Genomic DNA, 14,725 nt, shown 5'->3' with positions numbered 1-14,725 from the left:
TCCTGAGCATTAGTAAAATATGAAGCATGTGCAATGAAAAAGAGTCAGAAAAAACACAGACTTGTTGCAAAATCTTTCTCTGACAAGCCATGCTGTAGTTTGCAAAATGCTTGAAGTACCTGAACTTGCAAGTGCAGAGGCTGTCTTTTGGAATGTCCTGCCAAGATTTCAGCTGTGCTTTTGATACCATTTTTTCCCTTTATTTGAAGACCAGGTTTTAATCAAGTAAAAACTCACTGAAGTTTGTGAGTTTTAGTTCATATCCATACAGAACTAAACCATAACTAAAAATATGTCCTTTATGTATATAGTAGGTAATTAAGTGTCTTCTTGTCTATATAATCCATACGTGGGAAAGGTATATCAGAGCCATAAACTAAAAATAAAATGAGAATTGACAACGATGTTAATATGGAGCTAGTGGCATTTGTTCCTTACCACCTCCTGAGGACATGTTCCACAAGTGTTCTCTACAGCTTTGTAGACTTTGGATATTTGTTATCAAGAAAAAAGATGTCTTCTACCTTCCACCTCTCCCTAGTCAATTTGTCAAATGTCCTGTTGGAGAACTAATGTATTTGAATTTGAACTTTAGAGATTATAGTATTCTAGATAAGTGTATCATTTTTTTTTTTTTCTGTGTAAGAAAAGGGAAGGGGAAAAAAGAGGAGGAAAAACCAAAAGAAGTTACTGAAGTTGCAGTTACACATACAGTCCAGGAGGAAATAAATCCAGAAAATTCCCATTGGCTACCTCCACCTGACTTCATTTTAATGGATTACATTAATGATGCTTCCAAAACAATTCTACCACTAACTACTACTCGGGAACAGGTTGTGGCTCTTGCACAGTGAGTACCAAATCTTGTTTCCATAAGGTGAATCGTTAAAATAACTGTTTTCTTACCCAAGGTCAACTATTTCAAAATAGTTATTTTCCCATGTTTAAGTAGAATCCAGATCAGCTTTGACCCAGAATGTTGACATATTTAGATTTTAAGCTTATTGTTTCTAATTTTGCTTCAATTAATTTAATGTATTTTAAAATAAAGTATCACTTGCAACAAAAGAGTATCAATTTCTCATTTAAAAAATATTCTTATAGACAATTTCAGGTTCTTTTTCACATTTATACATCTGTACTGATTCTTTCCAGTGAACACATCAGCATCTACATCATGAAGGAGCCCCAGAGACCCAGGTTTTGCAAAGCCTAAAAGCATCGTTAGAACCCAAATCTAATAGTCTAGATGGCTGCAAGATGTATCATGTCTGTTCTTTCTCCTACCATCTTTCCTGCCTATTTGGTTTTGGAACCCCTTGGGACAGAAACTCTGTGTTTTGTATTCTATAGAGCTAAAAGCGTAAGACAAGTCTTCTAACATAGCTTTTAAGTGCTCTTGCAATTAATATCCTGATGATTTGATAGTGCTAGAATATTTTAATAGTGCATGTACAGACTGTTGGTATCAACGTGTGATTCATTAGTTACACTGACTACTCAGCCTGGGCACCAATCAAGCAGCGTTTCTGTTTTCATCTTCTCCATAGTTTAACCTTTGTATCTTAGCAGTTTCCAGGCTGCCTCCTGTATCTGGAGAGTTTGGTGTCAGATCCCACTTACTCTCACAAAAAATTTGTTACTTTTACTAACTCTCATTTTTAATGAAGTCATCTAATGTGATATGAGGAATGAATTTTCCATTGATTGCAGAATTTGACAGGACAGATATTCATGCTTAACTATCCAACTGTGTATAAATCATGATGCCTTCCTCAAGGTGGAATGCATAAAATTCTCTTTTAAACCTGCTCTTCTAACACACAGTGAAATAATTGCAGACACACAACCCAGTGAAATCATGGGAAATTTAAGTAGAATGTTTTCTGTGGGGATTTTTCTGTCTGTGTTCCATTTCAGGCAGCTGCCTGAATAGCATGTGTTGAATAGGGACTGGGGGAGAAGGCAGCTGCAGCATCCCTCAGCAGCTTGGCAGCCTGGCTGGAGTTCCTCTTGTGCTCATTGGGGTGGGGGTCAGGCTGGATGAGGGGACATCAGTAATGCTGGATGTCTCCTGTGGAACAAACACAGCACCTTTGTGTGGTGGTGAGCAAGCTGGCTGAGACAGCACTGCTCTCTTTAATGAGGGCTGGCCATGGGCACACACAGCACAAGGGACTGCCTTAAGCCCCACTTTGTCATTACCAGCTTCAAGATACCCTGTCTGACAGACTTGGTGATAGCTCCCTGTGCCTATGCCCATGCTATTGCAACCTCAACTCTAAATTTTGAAAAATGAGGCCTTGGAGGTTGCCTTGCTTATGCTGGGCAGAGGAACACATTCACTGCTTCTGCAGAGGAGGGGATGCAGGTTTTAGCTCCCTGTCTGAAGCAATGCCTTGTGATTTTCCTGTCAGCTCTGCAACATCTTGTCCAGAGTGAGAGATCTCAATAACATTTGTGCTTGTGGCTGACACACTAAGGGGAACAAAGGTCTTTGCACAGAGTGATCCTGCACAGGAGAGATGAAGGGGTGTGTGTGTGTGTGTGTGTGTACTGGGAGACTTACAAACCACAGCTTGGTCCTGTGTGTGTGCACGGTCCCCCAGAAGAAATGCTTTTTGCAGAGCTTACACTGACAGCAAATTCTGATTTGTTGCTGTTTCTGAGCCATGTGTTCTAATGGACAAATACAGCTCACCCCCAAAATACTGGCTTCAGTATAAGAAAGCACATGTAGAAGATAAGTACCTTTAATGAATTCAGCTACTTTACTATGTTGGGATCATTACCTATGGCTTTATTTTTGTCATACATCTTCTCATGCCTTTATTGCTATTTCAAACAAATGATAGATCTGGGGACTATAATATGTAACTCAACTAATCTGTCACCTGTAAACATGAACATCAGCTTCTGTAATTACTTCCTCAGTAATTACACTGCTATTGATGACTTTTTCTGAGGACTTTGTGCCTATACTACACCTCTCCAGAATCTTTGCTTTTGCACCTTGGTTTAGGTTTATGACAAATATGATTGACCTGAGTTAAGGTTATCTGTATTTATCAGTAAGCATATTTAAAATACCAGTTACTGAATTAAAAAAATTAATTAGGCAGACATAGAAAAAGTATTGCAGTCTTAAAGGTCATTCACTTCTTGCTTCTATACATTTCATTGTGCTGCATTTTTGCAATAAACACAGAAGGAATTATAGATGTAATTGATCCTGGTATGCATTTGGAACAGGTTTGTTGCAGACAAGATGGGTGGCTCTGTTGGAAGAGAGCAACTACATAACTTCTTCTGGGAACTCGACATGAGTAAAATAGAATTTGAACTGAAAAGCAACGTTGTGCCTATCGGGAAAATCAAAAGAGGGACGTTCTATCACAGAGCCTTACTTTTCAAGGTACGTTATAATTTATTTTGCAGCATAACATTCTTAAATGTTCCTAAATGGATAATAGAAAGTATATTTGCATCAGTATAATACAGTATTTATATCCATGTAAAATTTCTTGTATACAGTTTCATAATTTTTCAACAGCAAAGTTGATTTCCCAGTGAATGAAAGCCAGCATCGCTTCCTTCTGTAAACATTCTTGTTGTCATTAAATTGTCTTAAGTGATATCAGCAGAATATTTGATAAATGGCAAAAAGCCAAACTATTTGATTTGGAGTCAAAACATTTTACATTTTCTGTAAACTGTAAAATATTGAATTATGCAGCTTCCTTCTTTTTCCATGCTGCAAATGTAAACTTGTTGGGACAATTTTTATTTGGTATCTATCCAGTATTCTGTCATAGTATATAACAGCTTCTATGTTCTAACTTCTTAGAAATAAACTGGGTTTCTTTCTGTTCTAAAAGAAACTTGGAAGTTCTATTTCTTCCTTCTACATATGAAGATATATGGTGCATCCTCTCCTGTCCTTTTTCCTTGGCTGGATTTTTTTTCTTTCTTGAATGGAAAGAAATGGAGAAACAAGGACCTAGCACATTAAGCAGGAAGGAAAGAGTACACAGCAGAAAAAGTATGACCCAAAATTTATGGTATCCATAGGGAGAGAAAGTTTCCAACTTATTTTATGACATTCTGAGGGCATGAATTAATTATGCTCCACTGTCCTATGAAACTTTTGTAGGGACAGGTCATCTCTCTTAAAGCCACTCTAAGCAATGGATATCCATGTCCATTTGTAACAAGTTAAAAATCTTCCAGGATTTTATTCCTTCGCAGCAGATGTGTGTTGAAAAAGCAGTTTGGTAGCTGGAAACCATTATAGGTCTGTCTGTGATAGTGCAGCCCAGAGGAGAGGCAGGTGTTTCATCTAGCAGACACTTGCCTCGCATTTCATTGCTTCCCACATTTCCAGGGCTGAAAAGCAAGGAGTGTGCTTTGGAGTGAAGCAACAGTTCTAAACTTACACTGATAAAAATGTTACATTTTTACACTTAATATTTCATACTAGCTACATGTGTGCAGTGTGCCTATACCTCATTGCTTGAATAGACTTCAAAATATTATTCAGAAGTTAAGTCTTCCAAGTAGGAAAAAACCCTTTTCTGAGTACTGTGGGTGTTGCACTTAATTTGAGATCTGAAGGACTGGCTGATAAACAAATCTATCAGTATTTTAAAAGAGTTCAAATGAATGTTTTTCATGCTGTGAATAGAATATGCAAGAAATAATGTTTTAAAGCCTATACTTTTTATGCAAAACCAACAATAAATGTTCGAAGTTTGGAACACTTGAGAAATTTATGAAGTCTGCTTCAAGAAAGCTCTAGGCCTTGTAGGTTTTTGTTTTGTTTTTAAGCATCACTGGGCCTTGCTGTATATTACAGAAGCTGCATGAATGAACTGTGATTAATTTTTTTCTTTATTTTTTAGGTGATAGCAGACAGAATTGGCATTGGCTGTAGTTTAGTTCGTGGCAAGTATAACAGAGCCTGGAATGAAGTTAAATTGGTTGAACACTCTCCTAAAGGGCTGCTTCTTCCTCCTCAAGACTATATTGTAGATCTAATGTTTGAACCAGGCTGTTTGCTAAAACAAGGAAGTGCAAAGGCTGATCAATACAAACGTATTTAATCATCTTGATGACTTTCACCAAAATAAATATTTTCAGTATGTTTGCAGTGCTGTATTTATGAAACATGAGGGGGTTCATATCCAGCTATGAAAAAGAAGTGTATCTGGTTTGTTGTCTTAAAAGTTTAATTAAATGTAGTTTTGGTATCTAGCTTCAGTGCTTAGAAACTTTGTTAATTTTTTTGTACTATTTTAAGACTATATTGCAAAAATACAGATTAAAATTTGGTAATCAGTAATATCTGGTGTGTGCTAACATTACAATGGTTATTAAATAGGTTAAATTCCAATACAACATATTCTTTTTTTTTTTCTATAATTTTCCTTCAAATCCCATGCACATTTATAGGAATTCGATGTCCATAAAGCAAGAAAATGTGACATCTGATGAAATGACACCTAAAAGCAACTGGACAATTTTTGTGTGAAATAACCCAAGAACTGAGAACTAGAACTACAAGAACAGTATACTTTCAGCCTCTGTAGAAAAAAAAATCCCATTTATATTTCTTAGAACTTGGCAGAGTTAATATTTACATATATTAGGATACTCTGGATTAAAGTAAATACTGTTTGTCCAGGCACAGGAAATACAGATGATTGACAAATTAGTGCTTGTGATGTGTTTAAGTTCTTTATTTTTGACTTGAAGATAAAATGGACTCCAAGAAGGCAGCGGATTTAGACAGGGAATTTGTATTTCTTGCAGCCTTGGGTAACGTGCCGTTGCTGAAGAGTGGCAGTGCTTTTAAGAGAGGTAAAATACTCGCTAGAACACTCTGGTAAACACTTCCTGGTGAAACTGTCAGGAATGTACTGGAGTATTTCAAAAAGCACCACTATCAATTGAGTTTACTGTGGAAAACAGAGAGAATGTACTGTGCAGCAGTTAGGCCAGTGCAGGCAACGTTGTACAGAAGTGAATTTCAGAAGACCAGAACACCTACAATACAGCATTTACTTCCTGCCTACCAAAAATGTGATTAAAAAATTTGGGGTCTGTGTTCTTTTAGTTTTAATGTTTGTATAAGCACAGTCACTTGCCTTGACTGCTTTGGGTTGAGGAAGAGGTTTGTATCTGTTGTATTCATTACTGCTCATGAGCATGATCCCACCACTCCCTCTCTTTCCTCCTCTGACATGCAGCATGATTTCCTGGTAGCCCTTAGGGGAACATTTTATCTTTGTGTTGCAAATTTCTTATATGGCTTCATGTTCATATTTATTTTTTTTTTTGTCTTATGTTCAACAGTCCTCTAGACATCAGAATGAAAAAGAAATCTGGAAACAAAATGCAGGATGTGCTGGCAGAACTGAGAGAAGGGTGAGGATGTGTTTCTTATCATTGCTATGTAGCAGGTAGGAGACTGATGGAAAGTCATATGCTCTCACTGGCAGGTATGATTGGGTATAGAAACCCACAACTTTGAAAGTCCAGTAAATTGAAGTAAAATAGGAATTAATTTCCTGCTAGCTATCATTTTGTATAGTTTTATTACATTGGAATTTCATTATTTTGTATTGGAACCATAATGTTAAAGTATGACTTACTGTGTTTGAGGAGGTCTTGAAAAGAAAGCAATTTCTGTTGTTTCTATATGAATCTATAAATCTATATGAAAAAAAAATAGACAAAATGCAGTTTTTCAAAATAAAAACTGTGAAATTTGTAGACATAAAAGTTTACATAAACCTATCCAAAATTATCTGAACAAATAAAACTAAATACTATACCCTGCATTGTAGAATTCAGAATTTTCTGATCCAGAAATGTAGGATCCAAAAATGTTTTATGTCTTTCACAGTTTTGAACTTTTTACTCTCTCGAGTTCTCTCACTTCAAAATTGTAATGCACTTTGATGTCAGAATTAAGATCTAGGTAGAATATAAACACTTCAATCTAAAATTGTTACTTTGAAAACTACACTTTATTTGTCAACTAAGTCAAGAGATGCCACACTTTTTTATTTGATGTTAATCGGGGACCTGTAGTTGTGTCCATGGCCAGGTGAAGAATTCCCCCACCCTTGATAAGAGCAGCTCAGCTCACGCTCATTCCAGAACTGAATCAGAAAACAAAATGTTTAAACATTTCTACAGGGCTCAGCTGGGTGAATATTCCCAGGATGTGCCCAGCACACACCATTTGGCTTGGGCTGTGCCTGAGGGAATTGATTGCCTACCATCATTTAAGGAGCAGATGGGGAAGGGCTCATATTTCCTTTTACATAATAGTTCACTGGGCAGATCAGTCACACAGAAGGAGTCAGGCTTGATGCCTTCCTAGGCACGAACAAAACAGTCTGCAGCTACCTCATTTCAGGATCTGTTCTGGCCACTAAGCAATCTGCATCCCTTTTTGAAGATCTGCTGTCATGTAGAAAAGAATGCAGGATTAATAGACTACAGAAACAGAAAAGTCGAGCAACCTCTTCAGCTTAATATTTGGGAGTAGCAATCAGGCCTTTCCTTTGGGAAAAAGTAGTGTGGGTCTCCAGTACCTACTTCCAGAAACATTCTTGTATTTTACTGCCTAGACATGTAAACTTCTATTGTAAAATGTAGAAACTGTGCCCTACCTAGGACAAGATCCTCATAATTAGGTGTTCTCCTGCAAGGTGAAAAGCTGTCTTAAGCAAAGGTAAGAACTGAGACAAGGTTCATTCCTCCACAGCTGTAATCACCAGGTAATGACACAAAAATGGGCCTCGTGGCCAGCAGCTCTGCAGAATGAAAACCAAATGAGAAGTGCTCAGCTTCTTAAAAGAGGGGGTATGTAGATGGTTATCCCAGGACAGTGATGGGGACTGAAGATCCTGATTTGAATGAGGCACCTCCAAGTCATCCTCACTGTGGTGTCTGTGCTTCTGAGAGAAGCTGGCGTGAAGACTCTTTCCTCCTGTTCATGGGAACTGCCCAACTTAGACTCTGCAGAAATGATTAAGTGCCCTGCTCAGCTTCCTGCATGGTCTCTTCCAAGGCATCTGCAAGTGAGACACCACACATGCACACCCTGCTGCCCCCACTACTCATTGAAAAGAATTTTGGTTTTGATTTGGCATTGAAAAGCACAATGCTTAATACATAGCATATATTAATATATATAATATTAACATTATTATATAGAACAATATATAATATAACATCTACGTATCAAGAAATACAAATCTGAACTGTGTTGATAAAAGGTCAGGTATGGTTCCTACCTGTCTGATGAATGTGAGTCAGTAAAGCAGCAGATCAAACTGATGGTGGTATCAATAGGATTTCAAGTTTCAGTGGAAGTTTTGGTATGAGAGAGTCTAATGCTTTGGCCCTGCAAACCTCTGCTTTTGCTTGTTCTGTGTATCTGGGACCAATATGACTAAGGGAATAATTCCAGGCTCTGCAGATGAGTTTTTGGCTGACACCTGTTTCTGAGGGGTGCTTCTGGTAAACACCTTGCTGCAGAAGTGGACTCTTTTCCCCCAGCAGGTGCAGAGGCAGTACAGATTGCAGGCAGCAACAGCAACTTCTCTTCTATTGCCCTTGATCCCTGAGCAGTAGGAGCACAGAGGTTAACTTGCACTTGTTTTATCTTAATGCTAGCAGGGAACAACTACAGTGTAATTTATAGATTTGGGACATTCCAAATAGTTCCTTCTAAACTAAAGCATTGGCAGGACATCACTCCCTCAAACCATGCACTCATATGCACATGAAATCGAAATGAACTTTTCCTTCAGGAAATTTCTAGTGCTGATTAAGTGTGGATCCTGAGAAGAATCCAGAGCTCTAGGAACAAATACTTATTTATGTTCAGATCCAAGTGGAACTTTTTTTCTGTTACTTTTCTCACTAAACTTGTCTCCAGGGAAAAACAAGTCTTTTATTACTAAACATGGGCTTTGAATGGTTACATATTATTTCATCTACAGCTTCTTTGCATGGATCTGCACCTCTTCTACTACATGTTTCATTTCTCTGTAAATCCAGCTCATTATCGACACAGAGTGTCAGAATGGTAACTGCAGAAGCAGTAGATGTTTGCTGGCCAGCGTGTCAACTTAGTTGATAGAAAAGTACACTAAAACATTTATCATATTCTTAGCCCCCTTGCTGGTTTATGCAAGGGTCTTCCAACAGTTCTTTAGCACTACCTATTTTCTTTCAGAAGACTGAAAAAGAAGGAGAAAAAAAATTTCCCCGTATAATTAAAAGCCCAAACACATTGCAACAAAGTAGAAGAAAGCGTAAGAATGGACAGACAAGCTCAAGCCAGTCTATACAAGAAATTTACTCTGACAATGGTCAGTATAGAAAATGTAAAGAGCATGGCTCAAATACATTTTTGCATTTCCAGAGTACTCTGCTAAGTTCAGCACTTCACAGCTGAGGGGATTTCTGTGTGTCTAGGCATTTAATAACACATTTACACAGAGATGAAAACACATAGCACAGATATGCCTGTACAACCACCCACTGGCACATCCAATACACAAACCCTCTAACTCTACAGCTGTGTCACTGTTCCTCCTCTCCACCCAGGCATCTGTACCTCTTCCCAAGTGGCACAGGGGGTAACAACCAAAGGACTGTGCTCTAGCAGTGGCTGTGGCCTTTGCAATATAACTGTGTATATGGGACATGATATTTCAGTTCACCAGAACTGCTACCACAGCAGATCTTTGTAGATGAATTAACAGATTTTTAGCCCTCTTAATAAGCTTATTATTTTTCTGTTATACAAACACCGTCTCTGACACTGAAAGATATCAGAAATAGTGGAATAACTTTTTCTGGCCCTCCTTGTCCACTGTCACCCAGGCAGAATTTAGAATTCATGTACAGGTAGAGTATGCACAGGAATGAGCAAAACACAGCGGGGGAGAGACATACACATATATGCACACATAAATGCCTTTGACCTATAAAAATATTATTTGTAGGACATGGAAGAAATTAGAGTATTGGAGACACAAGGAGCTAGTAAAAGCTTTTCTTTCATGAAGGGTGAACTTACTTGCATGGTAATGAACTAGCTAGTTCTTCCAGCTCATTGATTCACTGATATGCTAAGATGCTATCTATGGAAACCTTGTACAAAGCATAATTGAAGCCAGTTCCTACTTGAAGTTGGATAGATGTTGGGGGAAATAACAGCAAGATGAGAAGAACAATCATATCAAAGTAAGCAGCAGATCCTGTTTCTCATGCAGCCCTTTGCCCAGGCTATACCCACCTCCTCAAATGCAGTCCACATCCAGCTCTCCTTATACTGATCCTATTTGCAAGTGAGCACAGCAGACCAAATGCTCGGGGTCCACAGGATCTCTTGGTTTATTTTAGAATAGGAGACAAAAAAAGCTCTTCAGCAAGAGCTGTTCACTGCTGGTTTTCACTCCCTCACCCATCCTGCATGAAGGTAACAAAACCTTCCCTGGGCTCCATAGCATGTAATATCTTTCCTTTTTGTGGTGCCAGTGTTGTGCAAATTTGCTGTAAAACACGGTGCCAAGTCCTTGTGGAGCAGAAACTGCTCCAAAGTTACTTTGTTCTTTTGTTGCAGGAGAGGTCGAGCTAACCATCCAACCAGAGACCTCAGTGCCTGCTGGTCCCACAGCTTACAGTCTTGCTGTTCCCCATTTCTTTGTTGCTTTCTCTTGCTGTTTCCAGGAGACACCCCTAGATTGTCTTACTGTGTCTGATACTCATCTCTTGTATTTTCTCATCTACATCCTGTTGTGGTTTAACATCAGCCATCAGCCCCACACAGCCTCTCATGCACTCCTCCTCCCATAAGTGGGGTGAGACAATCAGAAAATTCAGTTTAATAGGTAAAACAAAAGCTGTACATGCAAACAAAGCAATGCTAGGAATTCATTCACCACTTCCCATGGCCAGGAAGGTATTCAGCCATCCCCAGGAGAACAGGGCTCTATCACGTGTTAACAGTGACTCGGTAAGACAAACAGAATGACAGAATCACAGAACCAATTGAGTTAGAAAATACCTCTGAGATCACTGGTCCACTTTGACCAGACACTGCCAAGTCAGCTAGACCATGGTTCTAAGTACCATGTCTGGTCTTTTCCAAATACCTACAAGGAATGGACCTCCACCAACACCATAAAAGACATCATTCTGAATAATGTCTTCCCCAAATTTTATATGTAGAGCATGATGCTATATGCTCTGGAATATCCCTCTGGTCACTTGGGGTCAGTGTCCTGAACCCTCACAGGTTCTTGTGCACCCCCAGCCCACTCACAGGTAGTGTAAGGAGCTGAAAAGGCCTTAATGCTATGTAAGAGCTCCTCAGCAGTAACAAACACATCCCCATGTTATCAACAATGTTTCCATCACAAAATCAAAACACAGCCCCATACCAGCTATTGTGAAGTAAATTAACTATCTCATTCAAAATCAGCACACCTTTTTCTATAGATCAGCAGTGCTTCCTAGTTATAAGAAGGATTTGAACAAAAACCCCCACACCATAGCATGTTTTTAATTCCTTTTTTAGTATGATCTTCTCTGAAGAAGGTGCTTTTAGTGACACAGTCTGAAAGAAGATTCCTTAAAGGCCAGATGTCAAAAAGATATTAAAGAGTCAAAAGGCTTTTCAAAATGTCAAGTCATTAGTTTTAATTGGCATTAGGGAACATATTATGAAAGACTGGAGGTCTGCTCAGTGTCCTAAGATATAACAGATGTTGGTAATGATATCTAATTTCCAAAGTTGGAGAATTCTCTGACAAATGGGCACTCATAAGACACAGTTTATCTGTGGTAGATCATACAGAAGAATCACGTGCTGTGAGTGCCAGTTTCTTTTCATTACATTATGTTTTCTGCAGACTTCTAATGTAAGTGAATTTAATCCTAGATCCACCTGCTATTAATGGGTGCTGCATTACCAAAGAGAGAACTAGGTGACTAAATGCTGGCTCCTAGGTATAAATATGTGCAAAAATGTCAGGGACTGTAAGCCCAAATATTGGGCTGTTCAGGTACTGAATTTCTTCAGGAACTCCCAATGACAAGACAATATCAGGGGCTTGGACTTTGCAGCACTGGGCCAGATTTAATGTTGGGTCTAAGTAGCTCACTGTAGTTTCCACAAGCCAAGAGCTGTATGGCATGTGGTACATGTCTAAAACACAAATAACATGAAATGCAGGGTGAGCTCAGGATGTGTCCTGTGTGCCGAGGATCATGCTGGTCCAATGCTCAGGGTGCCTTCTTCTGAGCAAAACCTCTGATCAGAAACCTGGAGTTATTTACACAGATATTAGTCTAGCATTTGTTACCATGGGATATAGGAGGGATGGGAAGTCACAGAATCACAGACTGGTTTGAGTTGGGAGGGGTCCTAAAGATCATCTCATTCCAACCCCCACAGTGGGCAAGGACACCTTCCAGTAGAACAAGTTATCCCAAGCCCCATCCAGCCTGACCTTGAACACTTCCAGGCATGGGACATCCAGAGCTTCTCAGGGGAGCCTGTTCCAGTGCTGCATCCAGGGACTGCTACTGATTCAGTGCATTGTGTATTCACTTGCTGTGTATTTGTTGACCACAGAAATTCAGTAGTAAAGAGTAGCCAAGTTTTCGTACTGAAACACTGCTGAACATCAGGTATGGTGGGAAGGTATCTTTGCTTGGCACTCAGAAATTAAAGCAATTCACTAACAAATAGGCTAGCAATACCTGGCCTACCAGTATTTTTTCTTGCCAGATGAATGGCAGTATGGTGTAGAAATAAGAAGTCTGCTTAGATAGATAGATAGATAGATAGACAGATAGATAGAGCCTGCTCTGATCCTTTCTACCCTCATCCTGCATAGTAAATATGGAAAAAAACATTTACCACAGCAGCACTGACTCAGTACACTCTGCCTTTTAAAAAGCTCCTCACCTAAGATTCCCACATAATTAGGTTATCCCTGTAAATCTGGAGAAGTTTTTGCTCAGCTCAGAGTTGCTCAGATAGATCCTGGAAAAGAAACCAATGTTCCAATGGGAGCAGGGTGTGCTGGGCCAGACTGCCACCAGGCACTTCATTTTCATGAAATGGAAAACCAGCTCATGCCATGAGAACAGAATGCTAGTTTTTCTAACAAAAGTAAATCTTTGGTGGCTCACCTAAGAGAGAAGGAAAGACGATTCATATCTTCACTTACATGAATCGCAAATTTAAAAACATACCTAAGATGAATGAGTGGGAATAAAACTTGTTCTAGTGAGCCCTATTCCTCAGTAATTCCTATTTGCTAGGAAAAAGGCAAACTCTCTTATCAGGGGAGTCACTCTACGGAAGAGAGCCATTTTCCCAATCAGAGTGTGAAGCATGCCCTACTCAAATAATTTGTATTTTACCTTTTTAAAATGCAATAATGAATTAGCTTTTTCTGTATTTGTAATGAGAGAATAGAACAGATAGTCAGGGTTAGTTCAGGGTGATAAATCCATTAAGATAACCTACAGAAAGTTGCTGCTACGGCAGTTGCTGCCAAATAAGTGTTCATTCAATTTTCTGTTCAGGCTTTGGGTACTGTGTGGAAGAACCATCAAAGTTCTTCACTACTTTGGGATAAAAGGGATAAGAAATCACACACAAATTTGTGGAATGTATTGTTACTGTCTGTATCACTCAAGGAACTTGGATGGTATGTTATGGGGAATTCATAGGGCAATGCAGGGAAATAACCGTGATTTGTTGCTTCCCAATAGGTGCCCCTGAAGATACACATACTCCATTTCAGACTGCATGTCTACTTTTAGTTGAACCAATGGCTCACTTGCAGAGTTGAGTTTTCTATCAAGGAGTGACTGCAAACTATCTATTTAAATTAGAATTCATGCCTTCACTTGTTATGCAAGAAAATTCTCAAAGCATTTAGAATTCTAGAATAATTTATACTGGACAGGACCTGTGGAGAGCATTTTCTCTAATCCAGCTCAAAGCATTTGTCACAGTGGACCAAACCTGTAGGTCTCTTCCAACTGGAGCTATTTTATTCAGTCCTGTTCTGTTCAAATTCCACCCTTAGAATCCAAGGGAAGGCTTCCACTTAAGCTAGTCCCCAAATAAGACCTATTACTTTCCAAAAACAAAGGTTAGAATAATCAGGTATCCTATAGCTAATAATTAGCAAAAAGAGATATTAAACCCTAAAGCAAACACAGCGAGAAGTAGTGTGTTCATTATTTCTAATGATGTCTGACCTGAATCACATCAGGCTGCTCCATGAATGAATCTAAATGGAACCCATAGATCAGCTTCAGGGAGATCTGCATTCAGTCTGTGTGTCTCTGGAAACCAGCAGTACCCTTTTCCATGGTACTTTGACAGTTCTGCTTCTAATAAATTTTGCCAAAATCGCTTTCTGTCTCTGGAATTCAGCATCAGAGCACTACCACATATCTTTAGATAGTGCTTCCATTCCATTTCCACTTTCAAGTGGAAACAGTACCTCCATATAACAAGAGCTCATTGTTTCATCATACCTGAGTGTCAAGAGGCTGGCTGTGGAGCTGTTTCAAGTCTATGAAAGAAGAGAGAAGACTCTGCTAAGGAAGGATGTGAGGTTCCTGCAGTGTCTCTTACAAAAGTATTGAGGGTTTCCATGGAAAAAAC

General features: G+C 39.0%; 1 protein-coding gene across 2 annotated transcripts in view; it reads left to right on the top strand.

Annotated features, from left to right (window-relative positions):
* Positions 1-6,492, top strand: part of ARMC3 (armadillo repeat containing 3) — a 64,726-nt gene extending 58,234 nt beyond the window's left edge. The window contains exons 17-20 of one of the 2 annotated variants that reach the window (XM_033511532.1): positions 647-850; positions 3,253-3,415; positions 4,902-5,027; positions 6,355-6,492. In XM_033511532.1, coding sequence (XP_033367423.1) covers positions 647-850; positions 3,253-3,415; positions 4,902-5,027; positions 6,355-6,465 — 604 coding nt within the window. In that variant the 3' untranslated portion in view covers positions 6,466-6,492. Of the gene's footprint in view, positions 1-646; positions 851-3,252; positions 3,416-4,901; positions 5,147-6,354 lie in introns of those variants that run through there. The other variant, XM_015619363.2, reaches the window with a different exon arrangement.
* Positions 6,493-14,725: the final 8,233 nt, after the last annotated feature.

This window comes from Parus major, chromosome 2 (genome assembly GCF_001522545.3).
Source record: "Parus major isolate Abel chromosome 2, Parus_major1.1, whole genome shotgun sequence".
Lineage (NCBI taxonomy): Eukaryota > Metazoa > Chordata > Aves > Passeriformes > Paridae > Parus > Parus major.
This window is presented reverse-complemented; position numbering and strand designations above follow the sequence as displayed.